Here is a 27,378-nt window from a genome sequence, read left to right on the forward strand (position 1 = left end):
GGAATAGAAGGGTTCTTGGAGCTCAGCTGTGCAGCTTGGGATACAACAGAGTCTGGTTTTGGATGGCCAATTAAGTAAGCTGGGAAGTCCTCTGTACCTTTGTATTTTTTATCCCGACGAGGTGGCACTGGTGGAACTGTAGCTGGATTTTTTTTTTTTATCCCCTCGCTCCATATATAGTCAATTATGGAGATACCCCTTACAGACCTTCTGGCCTGCTCCTTAAAGTCATGGAGGAAACAATCTGTTTGTGATTCAGACGTTGGCAGATGGAAACGGTGTGGCATCCCTATACATCAAATTGTAGAACCCCCGATATCCTCAGGAGGAGGGCTCGATGGGAGACTAGGAGGAGGTGACGACGTACGGGCTAAATAGTCATCCCATTTGTCATGAGTATGTTGGTAAACAATGACTTCTCCCTCTTCTCTCTCGTCTTCCAAGGAAGTATCATCCTCTCTGGGAGGTGCAGCTATTGCAGAGGCTGGTGTAAGCCTAGGCGTTGCTAAAGGCGGAAGTCTGTTCCTCAGTGTGACCGGAGAAGTAGTCTGAGGTTGTGGAGGCTGCTGTGGCTGATCCTGGGTAGAATCCGTAAATGTACACCTGTAGTCTTGTAGCATGGCCTGAAGGTCTTGAATAAGAGACGTAGGCATCTGTACCGTATTACATCCTGGTTGAGAATAATGGAAAGGTTGATAGTGTTTGTCACAAGAGGTATAACACGACTCATAGTCCTGCTCGTCATACCCATCATAGTCATCTTGATATCTGATATGCAGTTCGGATGGACTGTGTCCCGAAAGGGATCCTCATCTTCAGACTCTTCCCCGTCCAAGGGTAGCAGTGATGAAACCTTGCTTGGAGATGCTTCGTCAGGACGAAAAGTAGTTCTTATGGCTTTGGAAATTCTGATAGTAGTATGAGGGTCAGCAGATGCCTTACCAGGGGCGGCTATAGTGAACTGTGGCACTAAAGCTCTTTTATGGAAGGTGCTGTCGTCAACAGCAGTGTAGTCGACCATGGCTTTGTTGATAGTGGTGTCAACAATGATGGTCTCGTCGACTATGATGTCGTCGATGGTGGATTCGCCGGTGGTGGCTCGGTCGACGGCTGAGCTGTAGATGGTGGAGAAGACCTTGTCGACTGTTCTCAAGGTAGCTACGTCAACAGAAGTTTTTTCTTAATTGGTGCAGATGTTAAATCCACTTTGCCTGCAGTTGTTGTGCCACATACTGTCGCTGAGGAAATAGGTGTCTGTATGGCCATCGTCAACGATGTCAGTGACGACGATGGGCTCGTCCACAAGATGGTGGCGACGGTGGATGTAGTGGTGGACGAATGGATTTTCAATTATGTTTTTCTCGATGTCAACGGTTCAGAGAAAGAAGAATGATGATAAGACTCCTTTTACTTTAGATATGGAGTGAACAGCTTCAAGGAGGCTGACCCTGTGGAGATCAGATGAATTTTCTCCTTCAAAGGGTCCTTATGATGAGTTTTAACAGTATTCCTGCTCTCCTCAGAATGCACCTGGTTAGAGGATCTTGGCCTTTTCTGGGGTTTGGAATTCGTGTCACTGTCCTCACCTTAAGTGCTGAACTTCACCTGCAACAATAGGAGAAGCATTCCTTCCCTGTCCCTCAGAGTTTTGGAGGAGAAGGTACTACAGCTCTTATAATCCTTCGGCTGATGTTTAGGGTACAGGCAATACAGACAGTGTCTGTGAGGCTCATCTGCCTGCAGCCTTTCCTTCCCACAGGATTTGCAGGGGCGAAAAAGGCCTTTCTTTGAAGGGTCAGACATTTTGGCTGTAGCAAACTAACTTTCACAGGAAAACACTGAGCAGAGCTGAGGGAGACTTCCTTCACAAACATGTGGTAGAAAATCTGCGGGAAAGAGCCTCTCTTGGGAGTATTTTAGAGGGTGCTGGTGCCTGAGTGATCACAGGCCAAGTCTGGTTCTTTTTTCAAAAGGACATAGATAGGATATTTAATTGATGGCTACCACCATTATAGCCTACGGTGATTCTTGCATAATCCTTTCCTAATGTACTACGGGTCTCCCACTTTGACGACGGGAATGATTCAAGCATGTGAATCTATGAAAGATGCAATACTGGATAATGACCATTACATTTGCACACACTTTTACTAATAAAACTATATAGCACACAAATGATAATGAGTGGATTTGACATCTCCTAGTGTGCTGATTTGTTTGATTGTATTAAAATATTTGTTTCCACCACACTACAGCAATACACAAAATGTCCCTGATTTGTTCTTTCTTTATTCTGATATAATCTGAAATATTGGCACAGTTTATTTACAGACATTTAAAATTTGTTGAGTGCTAGAAAAAAGGTTTTCCCACCCATATGCTGCAAGATTGTCATATAAATCAACTAGAAGGTAGAGAAATAAAAGTGAATACTAAACTGCCCCAGAAGACTTCAGTCTTTGAATGCACAGCAAATGTGACAAGGTAAGAACAGTGAGCACTTGTTGAAGAATACAGTAAGCAGGTAATGCTCAAGGGGGTGGACTAGCTCAAGCTGGACACCCTAAAACTAACAAAGACCCCAAATAGACAGCAAGCAAATGTGAGTTACAAACCACAAAATCAATGGTAAGCAATGAGTGAAATGCATTACCAGGGAAGCTTTCAGAATGTTCACATGAACTCTTTTTGCAACCAAATAGCAGTGCTGCCTGGTAAGCTTCGACCTAAAAACAGGACACCGTAGGCTCTGGAAGATCCCCAAGAGATCCGCCAAAGAGGAATTTTCACTATAAAAAAAAGATAGCTGGGGGGCATGGCCAGCAGTTGTGGAAAATGGCTGCGCATTAAAGTGGCTCCCGCCGCTAACCCCCTGAAATCCCCAATCATCTGTATCCCAATTGTTGCCACAGCTATGAAAAGGGGTGCTTGCAGGTCCCTGCACCCATTGAAGGCAGTTTTCATGATGGATAGTTGGGAAGCGAGAGTCTGGCCGATCTGAGCAATGCATCCAAGAAGATATGTGGACATCGCGTCTCTGGGTGATCCGAGGCTGACGAGACGTGAAGAGGAGACTGGCCCGGAGTACTGGAGGCGCTGCAGTGTGACGGTTGAGGCTCCCGGAAGCCAAGATCTTCGGACCTGACAGCCACCCTGTGCCCAGAGTCTGGCTGCGGGCCCCTGCTCCCTATCTGTGGCACTTCAAGGGGCTGCTGGGCAGGGATGGAGATGCGGCCAACTTGATCTGAGGAACAGTGCGGAGGGGTGCTGCCGGGGCCAAGCGAGGCTAGGAAAATACCAGTGGTGATCCGCTTTAAAGTCAGGAGTGGAGGGACATAACCAGTAAGTGCTGTGGGGTGCGCCTTCCTCCCTGGTGCAGCGCTTGGGTGTGTGGAGGCAGAGGACACAAGCACCCAGTTTCATACTAAGTAAAACCTTTGTCTTGTGGTGGCGCCACGACCATCGCTGTACCCTGGAGAGCTGGCAAGTGAGCAGAAATGCCTGAGCCTGTCTGGGGGCAGGGGCGCTGCCGTGCATGAACTAGTGAGAAAGCGGGGAGAACAGAGAGAACCTCAAGTCGTTCCCCACACGGGTACTTAGGCTCTGGCAGGTTATCACGAAGTGACATTAAGTGGCAGTGGGGACGGAAGACTCTTACAAAGGAGGCCAGTTGACCTAGGCCATAAGCGACGTGGTCTGCCCTCCGCTTTGACTGTCAACTCTGTGCTGTGCACACCCCTTGCTGCTCAGGGTGTCCCCTTATGCCCTGGATGAGCTGCTGTCCATGGTGGGGGAAGACGCCGCCCTCACACTGTGCACCACCCAGACTGAGTGAGGCAGGAACAATGGGAGATGGTGAGAAAGCCAACAGTCCACAGGTGTGCCTTTCCTTGTACTATGCAGTCTGCGGTGAGTACTCTGTCTCCCGTGGGCAAGAACATATACAACTACCTCCCTCAGCAGAAGTTCCTAACTAATACATTTGGCACCAAACTGGAGATGCCCGGAGGTAAGGACCCAAGCCTAGTCCATCAAACAAAACTGGACAAATACACACACCCCAAGGACACAATTGCCACTCTGTGGATGGAGGAGGCCTGGATGGAGGAGGCAAATGTCTCCCCAGTGGCGGGACCCCCCATGCTTAGTGACATTATGGTCCTGATAGAAGGAGTCTGTGTACACAGGAAATGAAAATAGACTCCGTCTCCATAGATGTCGGACTGGTGCGCGTTTACCTTCACAGCTTGGAGGCCTGGGTGCAGAAGGCAGAAGATTCCATAGCAACCTTGAAGACACACACAGCAGCCGTGCAGCATCAAGTCAACAAACTCACGTCTGCCTCACATGCTCTGGGTGCCCGACAAGAGGACTATGAAGGATTATCCCGGTGAAATAATGTACAAATTGTGGAGGTGACTGAAAGAGCAGAGGGACCAGCAACAGACCTCTTCTTGGAAGAATTGATACGAAACACCTACAACCTCAAGGTAAAATTGATTTTCAGTGGAGAGAGAGCACAGAGTTCCAGGAACCTGTCCAAAACCAGGGGCCTCTCCCTGCCCTATCCTCACCCGTATCTTAATGCTCCAAGTAGCACGAGCTGTACCGTGGGGTCAGCCTTGAAAATGTTACAATCACCTTTTTGCCAGACTTTACACACTGATTTCAAAGACTGCAACAATCATTCCTAGAAATCAAAAAAGAACTCAGGCAACGTACCAATAAATATTCAATGGTCTTTCCAACAAAATTAAGGGTGGAGTCAGAGGGCAAGACTTTATTCTTTACTGCCCCAGAAGATACCCGGAAATGGCTGGAAGGTTGGAGAGTGGTGGGTCAGCAACACCACAAGCAACAGTCGCAACACCGCCACCACAACAGTGAGGAACTCACATAGGAGCTGCAAAGAGAGACTGACGTGTGACTCTCCTCAATACTGGTGGCTGTGGGCCATCTCTGGTAGGCAATGTAGTTCACATGTTTGGAGCTGTGGGACAAGGTGTATGGCAGTACTAGACATCATCCCTGCAAGTGACATACAAAGCACTTGAATTTTATGACCCCTTTAGGCAAATCCCTTTTTCAATGTTACATAATTGCTAAATTGCAGGGGCAGGGAGTGATACTCCTAAAATAACTGGTGACAATGCTATCCTTTTAGGGAGGACAGGGAGATGTACAGATGCTGCTCACGTCCTCTTTTCGTAAAGATTGCAGTTTATATGCTGTGATGGGTGACAGGCGCTCTGCGAAGCGGGGGAGGTGGACAGTTTTAGTACCATTACGCAGGGAAGGGGGAAATGGTTGGGGTACAGTTAAACCCCTCATAGGGGAATGGTCCCAGTTCAATGGTGACAGTGACATATTTGGAGAGATAAATATATGGTGAGACCTGGGTTGAGTTCCCTCCCCTTCTGCCCTCAGAGGAAAGTGATGATGAGACCGGTATGCCCCAACTTCCATGGTCTTTAGACCAGACACCATGCCCCCAAGGCAAAATCTTTATCTACCTGATATCCCGGAGAAGTCCCATCCATGAAGGGCTAAGACTCCTCATCATATTCCACCCAACAATAATGGTGGGCCCAGATTCAGGATACTATCCTGGAACGTCAATGGGTTGGGGGACAAAATTAAGCGGGGATTGGTCCCGCAGTATCTTAAACACCTTGCACCCGAAGTGGTCCTATTGCAAGAAACACACCTTTTAGGCTACTCATGTCGGGTGATGGGCAGGTGGAGATACAGAATGGCAGCTCAGCAGGTTTCACTAAGGGATCCTGAGGGACTGGTATCCTTCTACCTAAATCTATCCCCCTCACCATACAACAGACCTGGATACACCCACATGGGAGATACTGTGCACTGGCGGGACAGTGGTAGGGCAACCTACTCAGTATTATATCCCTTTAAGCCCCTCTCCACCCCGACTCCACAAATCAACTTTTGCAGACCTGGGTGCCTTATTCCTTCAGCTTCCTGAGGGTAACTTGCTCTTGGGGGTGGGGGTGGACTTCAATGAAACAATGTCTGATATGCTAGACAGCTGGCCTTCACAGCTCCAACATGACATTCACTGAGTAACTTCATGTCTGCATTTGGGCTACTAGACGTATGGTGCATCCTCCACGCCTCAGTACAACAGTACACATCTCTCAGGAGCCCATGGCAGCCTCTCACGCAGACTACCGCCTGACATTCACTAAGGGCCTGGTGTAGGAAAGGATTTGTGCCTCGCAAACTGCGAAAAACGCTGTTTGCGAGGCGCAAAAGCCTTTCCGCGATGCAGAAATGCATTTTGCGAGTCGGATCCGACTCGCAAAATGCATTTCCGACTCGCAAATAGGAAGGGGTGTTCCCTTCCTATTTGCGACTCGCAACGCTATGCAATTTCATTTGTGACCGCAAAAGTGGTCGCAAATGAAATCGCAGTTACCATCCACTTGAAGTGGATGGTAACCCAGTAGCAAACGGGAAGGGGTCCCGTTGGGACCCCTTCCCCTTTGTGAATGGAAACAAAAAAAATTTTTCAGAGCAGGCAGTGGTCCAATGGACCACTGCCTGCTCTGAAAAAACCCGAAACCAAAGGTTTCGGTATTTTTTTCCAAGTGCAGCTCGTTTTCCTTTAAGGAAAACGGGCTGCAGATGGAAAAAAAAAAATGCTTTATTAAAAAGCAGTCACGGACATGGTGGTCTGCTGTCTCCAGCAGGCCACCATCCCCGTGAGTGCCCATACTCACAATGGGGTCGCAAACTGCGACCCACCTCATTAATATTAATGAGGTGGGTCTTTGCGACCCCATTGCGAGTTGCAGAAGGTGTCTGAGACACCTTTCTGCATAGCAAATTGCGACTTGCAATTTGCGAGTCACACGGACTCGCAAGTCGCAATTTTCAACCTACCTACATCTGGCCCTAAATCCCTTTCTAGCATATGTGAGATCCAACATTACGCCAGAAGCATTTCCGACCATTCTTAAGTGTGTGTCCCTAATGGCCCCTCTGGTGTGGGGGGGCAGCCGAAGGCTAAGACTTAAACCCTGGTACCTAAAACTACCACACTCTGTGAGAAGCCTACAAAACTGTTGTTAGAGGTCAGGAATAGCATTGATAGCGTGGCAGAACAAGAATCAACAAGCCCAGCAGTAGCGACTAGAGAAAGACATTGTCCATTAAGAGTCCCTCCGATTATCAGATGACCAGGGACACTGACAACATACGCTGTCCCTTGAACAGAAAACATAGATAAGTTATGACAGAGGCAGCGCAGAACTCCTATTGAGCCTGCCAGCGCTGTCTCTATGAGGTGGGAGACAAGGCTGGGAAAGTATTACCGTGGTTTGATAGGATAAGGAGGCCTCTTGATGGGGCTTGCACATTCAAAACTTATAAAATGAACTAGTTAGCGGCAGACAGAGCATAGCAGGCGTGTTCCCTTATTAATACACGCAACTCTATTCACCAACAGACAGACACAATCGCCGACTGTTGAGAACTCCTTGCAGATATTCGTATGCCTGAGGACTGTGCCTCCTACAGGTCCATCTCACTGCTAAACGCAGAAGCCAAAATCCTGGCAAAACTTGAGAGAGAGTGGAAAGGAGAGAGAGAGGAGAGAGAGAGAAAGAGAGAGAGTGAGTGTGTGCGTGTGTAGGGGGGTGATTTAATCTCTGATCCACCTAAACCAGTCTGGCTTTATGCTAGGTAGAAACACAGCCATCAATTTGTGAGGACTGCATGGAGTGCTGAGGTGTGCCGCGAGACCCAGGAAGATGCCCTTGTGCTGTCACTGGACGCGGGAATGGCATTCGATACATAATTTATAGAAGTAACATGCAACCAGAGGGCTACCTACGAGCACTTTATGGGAGAGGCAAAACACCCATCCAGATATGACCCCCTAGCTGCCACTATATCCATATGGCAAACCACCCTGAAGGCCACAGGCTGGGACGGGAGGATGACAATGACCACACCCTTGTGGGACACTGCACACTTGGGCAACCTGGCTCTCCAGAAGGGTTCGATAATTGGGACCTTATAGACCTGTCTCGAGTGGGGGACCTGCAGAGAGATGGCGAGGTGATCCTCTTCCCCCATCTATAAACTGACTATCAACTAGCCCCCATAGAGATGTACAAGTATATACAAATACAACATTGTAGGAAGCTGGATCTGTATCTGTATATACTAAATCAAAATGAGGTAGAGTGTGCACAGAATCCAGAGGTTCCCCAGAGGCTTAACAGAGGCTACAGTAGATAATACTAATGCTTTCTTTTGTGGTAGTGTGGTCGAGCAGTTAGGCTTATCAGAGGGTAGTGCAAGGCATTTGTGTACACACAGTCAGGAAATGGGCAACACACTCAATGACTAACTCCAGGCTAATAGTTTTATATGGCAAAAATATATTTTGTTAGTTTATTTCTAGAACCAGAAGGTCTTTGATGCAGGTAAGTACAGTTGTCAATGGGTATCAAGCATATATAACAAATGTACTTTGTTTAGTTTTTGCAGATAAAGCAGTTTACAAGCAAGTAACACCTTTCTATTTCGTAAGTTGAGAGCGCAATTATTCATAGGAGTCGATATAGTTCTGGGGGGAAGTGTTAGCACGGTTAACAGGTAAGTACACGACTTACGATTCCAGCCTTCGGGGGTCAGGATGTACACAGGTCAAAGTTTAGGATGACCCCAAAAGTGCACCAGCGCTAGCTGGGTGCATAGGCCAAAGTTGGCATCGGGTTTACAACGGAAATCTATGAGGACTATAGGGGTGCTCGGTAGGAAGCGGACTGCAGGTAAGTTCATGCAGTTCAGGACACAAGCCTGGGGGTTTAGGTCAGTACCAAGGGTGGAGTTCCACAGGATCACAGCAAAGGCACACCCTCTGCGGCACAGGGGCAGCCGGGTGAAGGGTGCAAACAAAGCTGGGCACTTCACGCTTCTCAATGCGGCAACCCCAGGGATCACAAAAGATGGCTCCAGGGGGTCGGTTCCGAGAAACCAAAGGCTGTGCGGGTAGGAAAGGCTCCCGCTGGACTATCGGTCAGATTCCCCAGGGCCAGAGGGCTGCAGGTGTAGGGGTCTCCTTTGGCATCGGGTAACTTCATCTTATCTGGTCACGGTCGGGGGCTTCAGGCTGCAGACGTCACTGTGTTGGCAAGAAGGGGTCAACCCAGGGAGGACTCGAGGTCAGAATTGCCTGGGAACCTTCTCTGCACCGGTGGGCCACCTGGACTCTGGAGTGGGCAGAGCTCGGGGATCCGGGGTGGTCCTGGACTCATTTTTGGAGGTTTCTTCTGGACAGGGCAGCTGTCCTCAGGAGTACTTTGTCCTCTGCTGGACAGGCAGTGCTCTAGGTATTTGTAGATGTTGCTGGTCTTGTAGGATGCATGGCCTTCTTGGAGCAGGGATCTTTGAAGTGCAGACAGGCAGTTAGGCCTGGGGCCAAGTCAGTTGTTGTCTGGAGTCTTCACTGCTGGGGCTGGCTTGGCAGTCCTTTCTTCTTGAGGTCGGCAGGAATCTGGTGAGTAAAGTTCAAGGGGGGGTGCAAATACCAGATTTAGGGGTGTTACGGGGGTCAGAGGGCAGTCACCAATGGCTACTGTCCCTGAGAGTGGCTACACCCTTCCTTTGCCCACTCCCTTGGGGAGGGAGGCACATTCCTAACCCTATTGGTCTCTATCCTCCAAACCAAGATGGAAGATTGTACAACGAGGGGGTCACTTCAGCTCTGGACACCTTAGGGGTGGTCCTAGCTGCAGTGGTCACTCCTCCGTGTTTTATCTGATTTTCCCGCCAGACCTGCTGCCAAAATTGGGGCTTGGTTGGAGGGATGGGTGGAAGGGGGGGGAGGGCATCTCCACTTGCTGCCAAAAATGGGGGGGGGTCCAGAGGGGTGGGCATCTCCACTGGCTGGAGTGCCCTTGGGCATTGTACAAGGAGGTCTGAGCCTTTGAGGCTCACCGCTAAGTGTTGCAGTTCCTGTAGGGGGGAGGTGTGAAGTACCTCCACCCAGAGCATGCTTTGTTTCTTACCCCAGAGAGCACAAAGGCTCTCACCCCATAAGGTCAGAAACTTGTCTGTTAGTGGCAGGCTAACACAGGCAGGTCAATCCTGCACTAAAGTGTTGGGTAAAATACAGGGGGCATCTCTAAGATGATCTCTGTGTGCATTTTACAATAAACCCAACACTGACATCAGTGTGGGTTTATTGTGCTGAGAAGTTTGATACCAAACTGCCCAGTCTTCAATGAAGCTATCATGGACATGTGGAGTTCAAAATGACAAACTCCAGGCCCATGTACTCAATATGGCCACACTGCACTTACAATGTCTAAGAATTGACTTAGACACTGTAGGGGCATATTCCTCATGCAGCTATGTCATCACCTGTGGCATAGTGCACGCTGCCTTAGGGCTGAGGGGCCTGGAAGGGGTGCCATGTCGTCTTTGCCTTTTTCTCCCCACCAATACACACAATCGGCGATGGCAGGGTGCATGTGTTTGGTGAAGGGTCCCTTAGGGTGGCACAATACATGCTGCAGCCCTTAGGGACTCTCCATGGTCACAGAGTCCTTGGTACCGCTATGGGAAAGGGCAAGGGACTTAGCTGTGTGCCAATTGTGGAAACAATGATACAGTTCAGGGAAAGAACAGTGGTGCTAGGGCCTGGTTATCAGTATCCCAGCATGCACTCAGTCAAGTTAGCATCAATATCAGACAAAAAGTGGGGAAGGTAACCATGCCAAAAGTGGCAATTTTTCCAATCATGCCCTATATACGCAATCCCTAAGGGGGTAGATTTCCCAGAGTCCTCTCCTCTTGAGGACAGGCTGTTAGATGACTACCTATCCCAAAAAACTATCTCCCTCACCTACTGCAAACTGCTTAATAACTCACCAGACGCCCTGACCCGCTTAAGGGAGGCTTAGGAGAGGGACCTGAGAAGTCTACAAGAAGATGAGAGATCACAAGCCCTGGCCATTCTTTGGAAGATGGCCATAAGAGCATGCATTCTGGGGTGTGACAATTGTGGAAACAATGGTACAATGTAGGGAAAGAACACTGGTGCTAGGGCCTGGTTAGCAGGGACCTAGCACCCACTCAGTCAAGTTAGCATCACATATCAGGCAAAACATGTGTGTGTGGGGGGGGGGAGGGGGAGTGGGAGTAGAGGGATTGTTACTATAAACAAGGGGCCAGTTTCCTACAGAATTAAGAACAATTTTTGACAGTCACATGGTAATGAATATATTTGCAAATATCACTGGTGCACTTTAAGTTCTCCTATTCGCCTTCACTGTGCTGTCACTTGATAGAAGCACCTATATATATTTTAGTTTTGATATGATATGTGATTGATTAATGACAAATAAGTTACAAAGGAATTAATTGTACATATGGAAAAAAGAAATAGTATTCAAATAAAGTCAATTCATACTACCCTACCTTAGGGAGGAGTTCATGTACTACGCAGTGGACGTAGAGGCTTACACTTCCCCCACGGGGACCACTCTTTGTCCCCAGGTGACAGGGTTTGCTCATTTTTGTTTAAAAACTGGAGGGCTCCAAACAAAAGCAGTATTTTGAATTTACCTTTGGTTGCAAGAGATTTCTCTTTCTAGAATTAGTTACCACATAGTGTGTCAGAGAAATGATGAACAAGTTACTTAACTTCGGTAACACATTATCTGGTAGAGACTATCTAGCTGCAGATTCCTTACCTTTAAAATTTTCAGGCGCCAGCTTGGAATCCAGAACTTCTGCTGAGTAATACCCTTACGAGCAGCGTCGGGTGGTGCCGTATGGATCCGCTTGGTGTCATTGGGGCTGTCTGTGACGTCACAGTCGCCGTTAAAGGCACCACCACTCAGGCACGCGGACGTCTGTACTTTGCCATAAACTTCTATGCCTGAAGCACAGAGCCAATGACAGTTGCGTCTGTGCGAAAATACTAGGGCCCTGAAAGGGACAACCCTAAACCCTAGGAAATGTGTCTGCAGAGCGGGGAGGCTTTGGTGGGTGTAAGGAATCTGCAGCTAGATAGAGTCTCTACCAGATAATGCGTTACCAAAGGTAATTAACTTATTCATCTGATAGATATTTCTAGCTGGAGATTGCTTACCTTTAGAAGAGATATCCAAGCCATAACCTCCTGTCGGTGGGTTGCGGACAAATTGTCCTCAAACTAAAAAGTCCTGTAGGACCGAATAGCCAAAATGTCCATCGCTGCGGACCTGACTGTCCAGGCAGTGGTGTTGGGAAACCATGTGCAGAGACACCCATGTTGCAGTCTGACAGATGTCCTGGACTGTGACGCCCAGCCTGATAGATGTCCTAATACAGTGATGGAAGCTTGGCCCCTGGTTGAGTGAGCTCTCAAGCCCTCAGGAGGCTGCTATTTGGCCAGCACGCAGCAGATTTTTATGCAGAGAACGACCCAGCATGAAATGGTTCACTTCTGTACTGCTGACCTTTCTTTGCTCCCCGTACCTCACTAAGAGTTGGCCATCCACCTGGAACTCTTTTGTTCAGTCAAGGTAGAACGACAACCTAAAGATTTGGGGTGTATTGTTAGGGTTGGATGGGCGCTCAAGATCCTATATCGAGCAAATTAGAATAAGAAATGAAAGGTGCCTGCACAGGGAAAACACCCAACCCCTTAAGGTTTGAAAAAACCAAACAGACAGGAAAAACAATGTGTGGCACCTCTCTTATCAAATAAAAAACTTCAGAGTAGTTATTAGAGAAATACACAATCAATTTTAATATAAGTTTAAATTGTCCAAACTAAACCAAACACCAATTAAAGATTTACAGCACTTAGAAATCCATCCATAGTAATACAATTGTGGTCTGATGAAACAATTTCAGCCAACACGTGTTTCGTCATGGGAAATTTCCTTTCTTAACATTCCCGAACGACTTCTTCAGGGCTACAGATTGTAAACAAATAACAAAAATTAGGAACCAAAATGCTCCAACTTACATAAAAATATATGTAACAAGGGAGCCCCATTTAAAGCAAAATGAAGGTCTCATGAAGGAGACCAATGTGATGATTCCTTTAGTATTGGTGCAGACACAACATGCGAATCCAAATAAAGTTCTAACAAAGTGCTCCCCACACAAATTACCAAACTAATCTCATGCTAACCTTCATCAAACTAGTCAAACCAGTGACATCATGCATCTCCAATTTAAGTGCCACAACACCCTGGTGTCAATATTTTTCCTTGGGACCTCTAAAGAGTCTCCTTAAATACCTTATTATTTAAACACGTCTCCGAAAATTCATACTTGTTAATCGTTGTTGGATCAAAAAAGGGCATAAGCGTATTCTCATTATATGGTAAGCTGACTAGATCTAATGTGTAAACACAGAAAAAGCCAAAGAGCCTAATGTAATTGAATTATTTGCAATAAACCATAGAGTCTATAACCACTTCTTCCCAACTATAAATCACACCGAGCCCCCATGTGAGGTACCTGACATCCAGTAGTCAAATGGTAATGTGTATTCGTCTTTTATATCAGACTGTGAAAGAATTGAACAAGTTCTCTGAGTAGCAAATACAGAAATCAACAGAGCTCCGAATCAAGCTCCTGAATTTACACAATCTTTTCAAAGAAAACAAAATTGAATCTTCCATGCTCACCTCATATTAGTAGAATCACTGCATACCGGCGTTGCCTGAGAATGGAAACGGTGCGACGCGAGTGCGCGTCTCGTGTGTATTCAGCGATCTGACCCGGAAGTAAATATACTTGCGGGGCAGCCGTCCAAACGTTACCATGCAAATAGAAAGAGGACTGGCCTATATGAGGATACGCACCTCAAAATCGTTATGTAACTAAACGGAAGTAGAGTATGTCACCTGGGCAACCAAACAACGCTCCCATGTAAAGACGAAAGGAAAGAAAGACTAATCTCCATAACTACTAGTTTGTGCTAACATAAAATTAAATATGGATTTAAATTGAGGGAACAGACAGGCATCAAAAACGGCCCAAATTGTAGAAGAAAAATCCAACAGATCAGTCAATCATTCGGCACCTTGTAACTGTGACTCACAATCAAAATTGTCATTAAACCAAATCAATAAATAGGAAACGTGTCATGATTTGCACAGGTTCAAAATAGAACCAATCTCAAACAGTATGATATCCAATATATCCCTTATAATACCATGTTGGAGAATTTTGGTTCATGATAATGTCACAAAGCCTCTATCAATAAAACATAAATTTGCATACAATCAGAATTCACAACACAGTAATAAATCAGTAATAACAAAAGGCAATCATTAAACAGGATTAGAACAATTAATCGCCCAAAAAGAACTGCAATTCCCTATCAGAATTGAGGCCTGATTCAACAGCTCTCAACCTCATGATCCAAAGAGCTTCTTTCTTACGCAGGGCTAGTTCTCTGTTACCACCCCTAGGATCTTTAGGAATATGTTCCAGTCTGAAAAATACAAAACTCCTATGTGTGGTTTGTGAGTTACAGTCAACAATATGTGCTACTAAAGGGTATCTCACATCATTATTTTTAAGTGCTCGAACATGTTCACCAATTCTAGTTTTGAGTTGGCGTATTGTACTTCCCACATAGATTTTGGAACATTTACAACGTATTATGTACACGACATAAGTGGTGTTACAATTAATCAAAGAGCTTAAGTTAAAATGTCTACCTCCCTCAGAAAATTCGCTAATGTTGTGGCACGCACAAAGGCATACTCCACAGCAGCCACATTTGAAAAAACCAACCAATTTAGTGAAAGCCATGTTTTGTGAGGAGGAATGGTAGTAAAGCTGGGACATAAAATACTTTTCAAGTTTCTACCTCGCCGGTATGTTGTTGGAACTTTATCAGGTAAAAAATCTCTCGTGGATTCATCCTGTAGCAGTATACTCCAATGTTTCTTCATATATTTTTCTAAAATCCGAGATGCATCATTGCAGGCAATGGCCCCTGCGCCAGAGCCCTCTGAAATGGAACCCTCACCATTTAAGACAGCCCCGCCTTTTGAACAACTCACTGAAGAAGAACAGCAAAGTGCATGGTTCACAGATGGTACCGCCCGGTACTATCAAGGAAAAAGACAATGGCAATCAGTTGGATTCCAGCCTGCTACAGAAACGATGTTGCTGCGATGAGGGGATAATGAATCAAGCCAGCTTGCAGAACTGCAGGGGGTAGCAGCAGTGATCAAACAAGCCCCCATTGGAGAGAAAACATTTGTGTACACTGACAGTCGGGCCACTTACCAAGGACTAGTAAGCTGGGCCCGACTTGGCACAAGGATGGATGGAAAGTTAAAGGCACCCCCATTTTTGGAGGCGAGCAGCTATGGGAAGGGATGTCAGAGAAAGGGCAAAAATGTCAAATCTATGTGGGACATGTGAATGCCCATTGCCCATCGGACACCTCACTTGCATCTCTATTCGACAACAACGCAGATCAGATGGCCAAAACACGAACAGTGGTCATCAATGAGGAGGCTGAAGCTGCTCTAGCAAACTGGGCCCATGCAACATCTGGACATCTAGGAGAGAATGGCACTTATGCATGGGCACAGCAACGACAGATTCCAGTTACTAAAGAACAGGTACAACAAGCAGTAAAAGAGTGCCCCACATGCAACCAGATAAGACAAATGCCCCTGCAAAAGAAGCCTAGGGGCCATATCAGAAGAGGAACCGCAGCTGCTACAGTGTGGTAATTGGACTAGATCGGGCCGCTACCAAAGGAAGGAGGAAACAACTACGTATTGACCATGGTGGACACCTACTCTGGCCTTATGTTGGGTATGCCCTGTAAGTCTGCAGACCAAAAGTCCACTTTGCGAGGGCTAAACTACCTGATAAAACATTATGGGGTACCTGATGAAATCCAAACAGATAGGGGCACACACTTTTCAGATAATACAGTGCAGGATTGGGCGCAGGAACAGGGAATTCGGTGGATTTTACACCTTAGTTATTATCCACAAGCTGCAAGCATGATCGAGAGATATAACGGATTGTTGAAAGAATAGCTAACAAAGTTATCAGCACATCAGACTCTAAAAGGATTGAGTAGTAATTTAGACAAAGCCTTGTTCGAATTAAACAATAGACCAGTTGGGCAGCAGACTCCTTTCATTCGGATGACAGGGCATGATAAAGAAATCACCCACACAATGATTGTCTGGAAAGTAGACCCTCGAGCTCGATTACCTTTACAGGCTACTTCTGGCAGTATAGGACTGGACCTGTTTGCTCCAGAGGATGGAGAAATACCTGTAGGACAGGTGAAAACTGTTCCCTTAGGAACAGGAGTAAGAGTACCACCTGGAACATATGGTAGAATTGCCCCTTGATCCAGACTAGCCATCAAGGGAGTGTTGGTGCTAGGGGGAGTCATAGACCCAGATTTTAGAGGATAGGTTAAAGTAGTATTTCTGAACCAAGGAGATGCTACTGTATCGCATCAAGCACATGACAGACTTGCTCAATTGATTTGTGAACAAACGTATACCCCACACATTGAAGAAAGATCTGCCCCCCCTGATAACACCCAGAGAGGTGAGGGAGGATTTGGAAGCACAGGAAGAAGAGTATGGGTGCATCATCCAGGGGAAAAAGCCAGAGGCAGGAGAGATATTGAGTCAAGGGGTGGGGAGTACATATATTGTACTTTTAAAGAACTCTAATGTACCTGTATTTGTACCTGCAGTGAGACTTACCCCACGGTCATAAACAATGACATCTGCGTTAATGATAGCAGAGAATGCCGTTATGGACCTTCATGTCACTTGTGCACCTCAAGCCGCTAACGTAACTGATGACCAGGGAAATGTTTCACTTTGCAACGTGGAGGTTCTTGGAGGCAAGTGGATGGCTGCCAAAGCTGTGACCTGGAAGGTAACTGGACAGCAAATCCGACATGCCAACGGACTAACCAAGGTGAAGGGGACGCCAGCAACAGTACAGGCTTTGAGTTATATGCTAAACATGATATGTAAATATTGTGATACCAGGACACATGGTGGTTGTTACAATGAACAATAGAACACCAGCCTTCATGTTTTATGTAACCGAAAGACGCATGGTTAACAACTTAAGCAACGTTTCTATAGTGCGATATAGAATAGGATGTAAGCAAGTTCTGCATGCAAGCATAATTAATCGTATTGTGTTACAGATAAATATTGCCAAGGGGAATGTCTCAAAGTACGATCCATTATGTGCACCGTGGACACCACAGTTATGGCCCTTGCCAAAGTTACGCAATAGAAGAGATCTAGGGTCCTTGATAGCTGGGGCCACCGGAATCGGGGCAGGGGCCCGGAGTTATTTTGATGTTGAAGCCATTAGGAATAAGCTATCTTCTACAGGATATAGTACAGGAGAGGACATAAAAGTAATTTCTCAATGGGGGCCCACACACTCACAAGAAGTATGGAAATTCCTGTGTGGGTTGTATCGCGATTGGCAATGGCATAATTTCACTTATGAACAATTAAAAAAAAAAAAAAAAAGCTTTTAAAACCGTCAAGTAGCGTCCAAGGGCATCCAGCGCATACTATGGCAAAGCATTGTTAATCTACAGTATGCTGACTTTAACGCAGAATGGGGACAGCCTCAAGGTGAATATTGGAGACAACAATTGCAGTCGCCTGAAGAAATATGGGTAAAGCCCATACAGTTTCACGGTGAGGAAGAAATGTGTTATGCTCTTTTTGATATAGTAAGAAGTGATTTTCCTCCTGACATATGGTGCCCTTTTATATTGCTACCCGTAGTGATAAGTAAAAGAATAGTGGATACCTCACACTGACAAAAAGTAGATTGATTAAACAAATCACACTGTAGATCCCACTAGATGTGCAGATTGGTCTAAGGGGTGGGTATGTACCTACACTGGATGGGTGCTGGATCCACGTCTTCACACAATACCGGGAGAATGTGAATGGTTACCTTATCCTATTAAATGGCACAGGCTTATATCAGATAGGGACAGAGAGTATATGTTATGTCATTAATCATCCCTTACTTATTAACTGATTTATACAAACCACCGGAGAGCAAGTAATGTGTATGCGCAATATTACCAGCATTATTGACATAAGCACTCACATCTTGTACCAATCGACTAAGTACACCATAACCACATTACAGACGCAAATGCGTGCTCAGTTAGAGTGGAACATCTCGCTTGTTGTTAAGCTACCCAGATTAGAGGCAATCGGGCATTACGCACAAGTTACCTTTGCTAAATTTGATATGGCAGCTAAATACACCAAGGATACAGCCATACTGATGACCATAAACGCTAAACAGCTTATGCACACTGCTTCATGCATCCAGCAAATAACTGAGCATCATTGGTATGACATCTTCTTAGGCTGGACACTAGGAGCTATGAAGACGCTAAATTGAAAATGTCACTTACCCAGTGTACATCTGTTCGTGGCATCAGTCGCAGTAGATTCGCATGTTTTGCAATAGCTCGCCATCTGGTGTTGGGCCGGAGTGTTACAAGTTGTTTTTCTTCGAAGAAGTGTTTCGAGTCACGGGACCGAGTGACTCCTCCTTTTGTCTCCATTGCGCATGGGCGTCGACTCCATCTTCGATTGTTTTTCCCCGCAGAGGGTGAGGTAGGAGTTGAATTGTAGTAATAGTGCCCATGCAATGGAGTGACTAAGTATGCACTTATTTAAGGTTGAGATGATACATAGATAAATAATTGAAGGTAACTTCCAAACTGCTACAGGCTCCCGGGGAGGCGGGTGGGCACATGCGAATCTACTGCGACTGATGCCACGAACAGATGTACACTGGGTAAGTGACATTTTCAGTTCGATGGCATCTGTCGCTGTAGATACGCATGTTTTGCATAGACTAGTAAGCAGTTATCTCCCCAAAAGCGGTGGATCAGCCTGTAGGAGTGGAAGTAGTCTGAAATAATGTTCTTAATACGGCTTGACCTACTGTGGCTTGTTGTGCGGATAACACGTCTACACAGTAGTGCTTGGTGAATGTGTGAGGCGTAGACCATGTGGCTGCCTTACATATTTCTTGCATTGGGATGTTTCCTAGAAAGGCCATGGTAGCACCTTTCTTTCTGGTTGAGTGTGCCCTTGGTGTAATGGGCAGCTGTCGTTTAGCTTTAAGGTAGCAGATTTGGATGCATTTAACTATCCATCTGGCTATACCTTGTTTTGATATTGGGTTTCCTGCATGAGGTTTTTGAAATGCAATAAATAGTTGTTTAGTCTTTCTGATGTTTTTTGTTCTGTCAATGTAATACATCAATGCTCTTTTGACATCTAATGTATGTAGTGCCCTTTCAGCTACGGTATCTGGCTGTGGAAAGAACACTGGAAGTTCCACTGTTTGATTTAGATGGAACGGTGAAATAACCTTTGGCAAAAATTTAGGATTGGTCCTTAGGACGACCTTATTCTTGTGTAGTTGTATAAAAGGTTCCTGTATTGTAAACGCCTGAATCTCGCTTACTCGTCTTAGGGAAGTAATGGCGATGAGAAATGCCACCTTCCAGGTTAGGAACTGTATGTCGCAGGAGTGCATGGGTTCAAAAGGTGGACCCATAAGTCTAGTTAGGACAACATTTAGGTTCCATGAAGGAACAGGTGGTGTTCTTGGTGGTATAATTCTTCTAAGGCCCTCCATGAATGCTTTAATGACTGGTATCTTATATAGGGAAGTTGAATAGGTAGTCTGCAGGTATGCAGATATTGCTGCAAGGTGTATTTTAATGGAAGAGAAAGCCAGGTTAGATTTTTGTAAGTGAAGCAAGTAACCCACTACATGTTCTGGAGTTGTGTGTAATGGTTGTATTTGATTAATATGGCAGTAGCAAACAAACCTCTTCCATTTACTTGCATAGCAGTGCCTGGTGGATGGCCTTCTGGCTTGTTTTATGACTTCCATACATTCTTGTGTAAGTTGTAAGTGCCCGAATTCTAGGATTTCAGGAGCCAGATTGCTAGATTCAGCGATGCTGGATCTGGGTGTCTGATCTTTTGGTTGTGCTGTGTCAACAGATCTGGCCTGTTGGGCAATTTGATGCAGGGTACTACTGATAGGTCTAGCAGCGTTGTGTACCAGGGTTGCCTTGCCCAAGTTGGTGCTATCAATATGAGTTTGAGTTTGTTTTGACTGAGTTTGTTTACCAGGTAAGGAAGGAGAGGGAGAGGAGGAAAAGCGTAAGCAAATATCCCTGACCAGTTCATCCATAGGGCATTGCCTTGGGACTGTTTGTGTGGGTATCTGGATGCGAAGTTTTGGCATTTTGCGTTCTCCCTTGTCGCAAACAAGTCTATCTGAGGTGTTCCCCAGAGTTTGAAATAAGTGTTCAGAATTTGGGGGTGAATTTCCCATTCGTGGACCTGTTGGTGATCTCGAGAGAGATTGTCTGCGAGTTGATTTTGGATCCCTGGTATAAATTGTGCTATTAGGCGAATTTGGTTGTGAATTGCCCAACGCCAAATCTTTTGTGCTAGCAGGCTTAACTGCGTGGAGTGCGTCCCCCCTTGCTTGTTTAGATAATACATTGTTGTCATGTTGTCTGTTTTGACGAGAATGTATTTGTGAACTATTATTGGTTGGAAAGCTTTTAGTGCTTGAAAAACTGCTAGAAGTTCTAGGTGATTTATATGCAGTTTTGTTTGATGTACGTTCCATTGTCCTTGTATGCTGTGTTGATCGAGGTGTGCTCCCCACCCTGTCATGGAAGCATCTGTTGTTATTACGTATTGTGGCACTGGGTCTTGGAAAGGCCGCCCTTTGTTTAAATTTATGTTGTGCCACCACAGAAGCGAGAGGTAAGTTTGGCGGTCTATTAACACCAGATCTAGAAGGTGACCCTGTGCTTGTGACCATTGTGATGCTAGGCACTGTTGTAAGGGCCTCATGTGCAGTCTTGCGTTTTGGACAATGGCTATGCATGAAGGCATCATGCCTAGGAGTTGTAGTACCATCTTTGCGTGTATGTTTTGTGTTGGATACATGCGTTGTATGATGGTGTTGAAATTTCGAATTCTTTGTGGACTTGGAGTGGCTACTCCTTTTGATGTGTCTATTATGGCTCCCAGGTATTGTTGTACCTTGCGCGGCAGAATTTTGGATTTTGTGAAATTGACGGTGAACCCTAGTTTGAAGAGGGTTTGTATGATATGATTTGTGTGATTTGAGCACTGTATTAACGAATGGGCCTTGATTAGCCAGTCGTCTAGATATGGGAACACATGTATTTGCTGCCTTCTTATGTGTGCAGCGACTACCGCTAGACATTTGGTAAAGACTCTTGGTGCGGTTGTTAATCCGAAAGGCAGTACCTTGAATTGGTAATGTATTCCCTTGAATACAAACCTTAGGTATTTCCTGTGCGATGGGTGTATTGGTATATGGAAATAAGCATCCTTGAGGTCTAAAGTTGCCATGTAGTCGTGTAGTTTTAGCAATGGCAATACTTCTTGTAGTGTGACCATGTGAAAGTGGTCTGATTTGATGAAAGTGTTCACTACTCTGAGGTCTAGGATTGGTCTCAGCATTTTGTCCTTCTTTGGTATCAGAAAGTACAGTGAGTAAACTCCTGTGTTTATTTGTGTGTTTGGCACTAATTCGATTGCATTCTTTTGCAATAGTGCCTGCACTTCTATCTCCAGGAGATTGGAATGGTGTGTTGTTAAATTTTGTGCTTTTGGTGGTATGTTTGGAGGGAATTGTAGAAATTCTATGCAATAACCATGTTGGATAATTGCTAGAACCCAAGTGTCTGTAGTGATTTCCTCCCATGCTTTGTAATAATGACTTATTCTTCCCCCCACTGGTGTTGTGTGGAGGGGGTGAGTGACATGTGAGTCACTGTTTAGTAGTAGGGGTTTTGGGGCTCTGAAATCTTCCTCTATTTCTAGGGAATTGCCCTCCTCTATATTGTCCCTGAAAACCTCCTCTATACTGTCCCTGGTAACTGGACGGTGTTGCTTGTGAGGTGCTGGCTTGTGTGCTCTGACCCCGAAACCCCCCTCGAAAGGGTGTTTTACGGAATGTGCTGTAATTCCCTCTGCTCGGCGGGGAGTAGAGTGCGCCCATGGCTTTGGCAGTGTCCGTATCTTTTTTGAGTTTCTCAATCGCTGTGTCCACTTCTGGACCGAACAGTTCTTTTTCATTAAAAGGCATATTGAGAACTGCTTGTTGAATCTCTGGTTTAAATCCAGACGTTCGGAGCCATGCATGCCTTCTGATAGTTACAGATGTATTAATTGTCTGTGCAGCTGTATCTGCAGCGTCCATGGAGGAGCGGATCTGGTTGTTGGAAATGGTCTGTCCCTCCTCAACCACTTGTTTTGCCCTATTTTGTAAGTCCTTGGGCAGATGTTCAATGAGATGTTGCATCTCGTCCCAGTGGGCTCTGTCATAGCGCGCAAGTAGTGCCTGGGAGTTCGCGATGCGCCACTGGTTTGCAGCTTGTGCTGCAACTCTTTTACCAGCTGCATCGAACTTGCAGCTTTCTTTATCTGGGGGTGGTGCATCTCCAGATGTGTGAGAGTTGGCCCTTTTTCTAGCTGCTCCTACAACGACAGAGTCTGGTGGCAGCTGTGTAGTGATGAAAACCGGGTCTGTAGGAGGCGCCTTATACTTTTTTTCCACCTTTGGTGTGATTGCCCTACTTTTGACCGGCTCCTTAAAGATTTCTTTCGCGTGCCGGAGCATACCAGGGAGCATAGGCAGGCTTTGGTATGAGCTGTGGGTTGAGGAGAGTGTGTTGAATAAAAAATCATCCTCGACCTGTTCTGAGTGGAGGCTTACGTTGTGAAATTGTGCTGCTCTAGCCACCACTTGAGAATACGTGGTGCTGTCTTCTGGTGGAGATGGCTTCGTAGGGTATGCCTCCGGACTGTTATCTGACACTGGGGCGTCGTATAGGTCCCATGCGTCTTGATCTTGGTCACCCTGGCTTATGGTGGTGTGAGCTGGGGAGTGTGATGGAGTTCGTGCTGGTGAGACATTAATCACGGGCGGAGGAGAGGGTGGTGGGGTAACTCTTTTCACCACTTTTGGTTGTGGTGTCTGTTCAGTTTGGAACTCCAACCTTCTCTTTCTTCTAATGGGGGGAAGGGTGCTTATTTTTCCTGTCCCCTGCTGTATGAAGATACGCTTTTGCGTATGGTCCACATCAGTTGATAGTAGCTCTTCCTCAAACCTATGCTTTTGCATTTGGGAGGTTAGCGAGTGCTCTTCTGTATAAGAGCCTGAAGCTGGGTCGATTGCAGTTTGTTTCGGCACCGAAACCCTGTCTGCGTGTTTTTTCGGCTCCGAGGTGACTTTTTTCTTTTTCGGGGCCGAAACCTCTCGGCGTCGATCTTCTTCGGTGCCGCTGTCTCGGCGTCGAGCCGTGTCCACACCGGCATCTCGGTGTCGAGGCTTGTCTCCAGCACTTTCTCGGTCCCGAGAAGGCTGCGTGCCGGTGTCTCGACCGGAGTCGGACGATCTCGGCACTGTTTGGGCCTTTTTCGGTGCCGACGGTCGGTCACCGAATTTATGGGTGGAGCCATGGCCTGATGGCAGTGGCGTCCCCTGGGCCTTGTAAATCTTCCTCTGTGTGGTTTTCGACGTCTTACTCACGGTTTGTGTATCGTCGAATCCTTCGGAGTCCGATTCTTGGATCGAGAAGGTACCTTCCTCTTCCTGCTCCTCGAACTCTCGGTGGGCTGTCGGCGCGGACGCCATCTGAAGTCTTCTGGCTCGACGGTCTCGGAGTGTCTTTCAGGACCAGAACGCACGACAGGCCTCGCAGGTGTCTTCACTGTGCTCAGGTGACAGGCACAGGTTACAGACCAAGTGTTGGTCTGTATAGGGGTATTTATTGTGGCATTTGGGGCAGAAACGGAACGGGGTCCGTTCCATCGGCGTTCTTCAGCACGCGGTCGGGCCGACCAGGCCCCGACGGGGGATCGAAAAACTACCCCGAAGGGCACCGGAGCTCTTCGATCTTCGATGCGGTGTTGAATCTAAGTACGCCGATCCCGAACGCAACAATACCGACGAAAATCTTCCGAAATTAGCTAATTTTCCGTTCCGAAACTCGGAGCGACAGGAACACGTCCGAACCCGATGGCGGAAAAAAAACAATCGAAGATGGAGTCGACGCCCATGCGCAATGGAGACAAAAGGAGGAGTCACTCGGTCCCGTGACTCGAAACACTTCTTCGAAGAAAAACAACTTGTAACACTCCGGCCCAACACCAGATGGCGAGCTATTGCAAAACATGCGTATCTACAGCGACAGATGCCATTGAACATAGTGTTACAACAGCTAATTTGGTTATTGATTGTTTGTGTTACGCTAATGACTATACTATGTAGGCTATATGTATGCACAAAACAGCTTCATACTAAAGATGCAGGCGCTTAGAATAACGCTGACCAGTATTAGTAGCAACCTAGCTAGCGGAATGTCAAAGTAAATGATATCCGTTTCAACATGCATCACGCTCATCTAAGGGGTGGAGTGATCAGTATAGGGAAAGGTGCGGAAGACATTGTGACGCGAAGGGTTAATTAGCTTGAGCAGTGTAGATGAGTGCAATGCCTGTTGAGCCCCCCCAAACATCGTGGAAAAGTTCATGATATTATTTTCAAGTTTGTTTGTGTAGAAGACTCCGTCTCAACCTTGAGAACGAGAGTACAGGGAGAAGATGGAATGAAAACAAAGGCTGGAGAAGGGCAGAGCAGCCAAGTACTGATAACATAGCTAGAAAATGCCAGAATGAGACAGAATCCAAGCTTCGAGTTATTTAAGCACTTAAGTGTGGGTGAGGGATTTGAAGCTCGCAGATGGAGTTGTGAAAGCTGCCGTGGCCCAGCGCTGCCTCCCTGTTTGCTGACCATGATGCTTGAGGGGGAGAGAGGTCCAAGCAGGCGGTAGAGGGCTTCCCAGCATTTCGTGGACTAAGTTAAGTTCGACACAGGGATGAAAGGCCTTTGTTTCTCTACTCTATTATTATGACTGATTACTTATGCTTGCACTGTGTTTATAACCTGAAGTATTCAGCTCGTTTATGTTTTGCTTTCTAAACCTCGTAGAGTGAACCTGCTATAATAACTGAAAAATGCATTTTGGTGTGCAGTAAATCAAAGCTTATCAGAAGTATTCAGTTTGTTTATATTTTGCCTCCTGAACATTGTAGTGAGAGCCTGCTGCAGTAATTGAAACATGCATTTTGGTGTTCAGTAAATCAAAGCTCATCTGAAGTATTCAACTCATTTATATTCTGATTCCTGAATATCGTAGTGTGATGCATTTTGGTATACAGTTAATCAAAACTTATATCTGTCAATGAACTCTTTGCTTATATATATATATGCATAGATGCTCTTTGTAGTGTACTTATATATAAATAGATGCTTTTCATTGCTATTCTTATTCTACTATTGTTAATGTGCTAAATGCCTTTACCTGCAATTCTAGTAAAGCTAAATTGTATTTATAATTGGCGTGTGGTCCTTCATTGAGCGTCCTTAATGACTTATACCGAACAGGTGTCAACCAGTCACCTGGATAAGACAGTAGAGGAGTCTTTATTCCTGGAGGCCAAGTTATTAGGGTTCAGTCAGTTAGGGACAGATCCCCCTCTGTTGTTTCCAATTTATCTTCTGTGTCCAAGCATTACCAACCCACCCACCCTGAAGACAACATGTTAGAAAGGGAACTCAAAAAGTTGAGGTTTGAAGAGACCAGACTGAAGCTTAAACAGCAACAGCTGGCCTTAGATAGGGAAACCCTAGACCTGGAGAAAGAGAGACAGAGATTGGGGTTTGGACCCCATGGTGGCAGCAGCCGTATTCCTGATAGTAATCCAGTTAGAGAGCATGATTCCAGGAATCTGCACAAGATAGCCCCCCCTTACAAGGAGGGGGATGACATCAACAAGTGGTTTGCTGCACTTGAGAGGGCCTGTATGGTACAGGGGGACGCTCAAAGGCAGTGGGCTGCTATATTGTGGCTATCTTTCAATAGAAAGGGTAGGGATAGGCTCCTTACTGTTAGAGAAAGTGATGCTAACAAGTTTGCAGTTTTGAAGGATGCACTCTTGGATGGATTTGGCTTAACCACTGAACAACACAGGATTAAGTTCAGAGACACCAGAAAAGAGTCCTCACAAGACTGGATAGACTTTGTTGACTGTTCAGTGAAGGCCTTGGAGGGGTGGTTACATTGCAGTAAAGTTTCTTACTATGAAAGCCTGTATAATCTTAATCTGAGAGAGCATATTCTGAATAACTGTGTGTCTGACTTGTTACACCAATATCTAGTGGACTCAGATCTGACCTCTCCCAAAGAATTGGGAAAGAAGGCTGACAAATGGGTCAGAACAAGAGTGAACAGAAAGGTTCATACAGGCGGTGGCAAGGATGGCAAGAAGAAGGATGGTAAGTCTTCTGACAAGGGTGAGTCTTCATCAGGCCCACAAAAATCCTCTGGCGGGGGTGGTGGGTCCAAATCCTCTTCCAATAATCAAGTTAAAAAGCCTTGGTGTTATTTGTGTAAAGTCAAAGGCCATTGGACAACTGATGCCAGTTGTCCAAAGAAAAACACCAAACCTCCCACTACCACAACCCCTACTGCAAATTCTAGTGCCCCTAGTAATAGCAGTGGTGGTGGGAGCAAACCTACTAATAGCCAATCCAAAGGAGTAGCTGGGCTCACTTTTGGTAATTTAGTTGGGGTTGGTCTTGTTAGGGAGACCACAGAGGCTGTGCTAGTCTCTGAAGGTGCCATTGATTTGGTCAACTTGGTTGCTTGTCCCCTTAATATGGATAAGTACAAGCAACTTCCCCTAATGGTGTTGAGGTTCAGGCCTACAGGGACACAGGTGCCAGTGTTACCATGGTGATAGAGAAACTGGTGCACCCTGAACAACACCTACTTGGTCAGCAGTACAAAGTGACAGACGCTCTTAACAACACTCTTAGCCACCCCGTGGCTGTTGTAAATCTCAACTGGGGGAAGGGAGGGTTTACTGGTCCAAAGAAAGTTGTGATTGCCTCAGATTTACCTGTAGACTGTCTACTAGGGAACGATTTAGAGACATCAGCTTGGGCTGAAGTGGAGTTGGAGGCTCATGCAGCAATGCCCCAGGCAAAAGGCAGGCCTCACTATCAAGGCCTCAAAGTGCCAGATAGGGCAGGGAAAGGTGGTTTATCTGGGACACCTGGTAGGTGGAGAACAGATTGCACCACTTCAGGGGAAAATCCAGACAATCATGGATTGGGTTGCCCCTACAACTCAGACCCAGGTGAGAGCCTTCTTAGGCCTCACTGGGTATTACAGGAGATTCATTAAAAACT

General features: G+C 46.1%; 1 protein-coding gene across 19 annotated transcripts in view; it reads right to left on the bottom strand.

Moving 5' to 3' along the window:
* The window catches only part of C2CD5 (C2 calcium dependent domain containing 5), a 669,580-nt gene that overhangs the window by 36,991 nt on the left and 605,211 nt on the right, over nucleotides 1-27,378 (bottom strand). Inside the window, exon 28 of one of the 19 annotated variants that reach the window (XM_069228555.1) lies at nucleotides 12,826-12,944. The exons of the other annotated variants lie outside the window; for them this stretch is intronic. Within the exon in view, the coding sequence (XP_069084656.1) occupies nucleotides 12,939-12,944 (6 nt within the window). The 3' untranslated portion in view covers nucleotides 12,826-12,938. Of the gene's footprint in view, nucleotides 1-12,825; nucleotides 12,945-27,378 lie in introns of those variants that run through there. 19 annotated transcript variants of the gene reach the window in all.

The sequence above is a fragment of the Pleurodeles waltl genome, chromosome 4_1 (genome assembly GCF_031143425.1).
Source record: "Pleurodeles waltl isolate 20211129_DDA chromosome 4_1, aPleWal1.hap1.20221129, whole genome shotgun sequence".
Taxonomy (NCBI): domain Eukaryota; kingdom Metazoa; phylum Chordata; class Amphibia; order Caudata; family Salamandridae; genus Pleurodeles; species Pleurodeles waltl.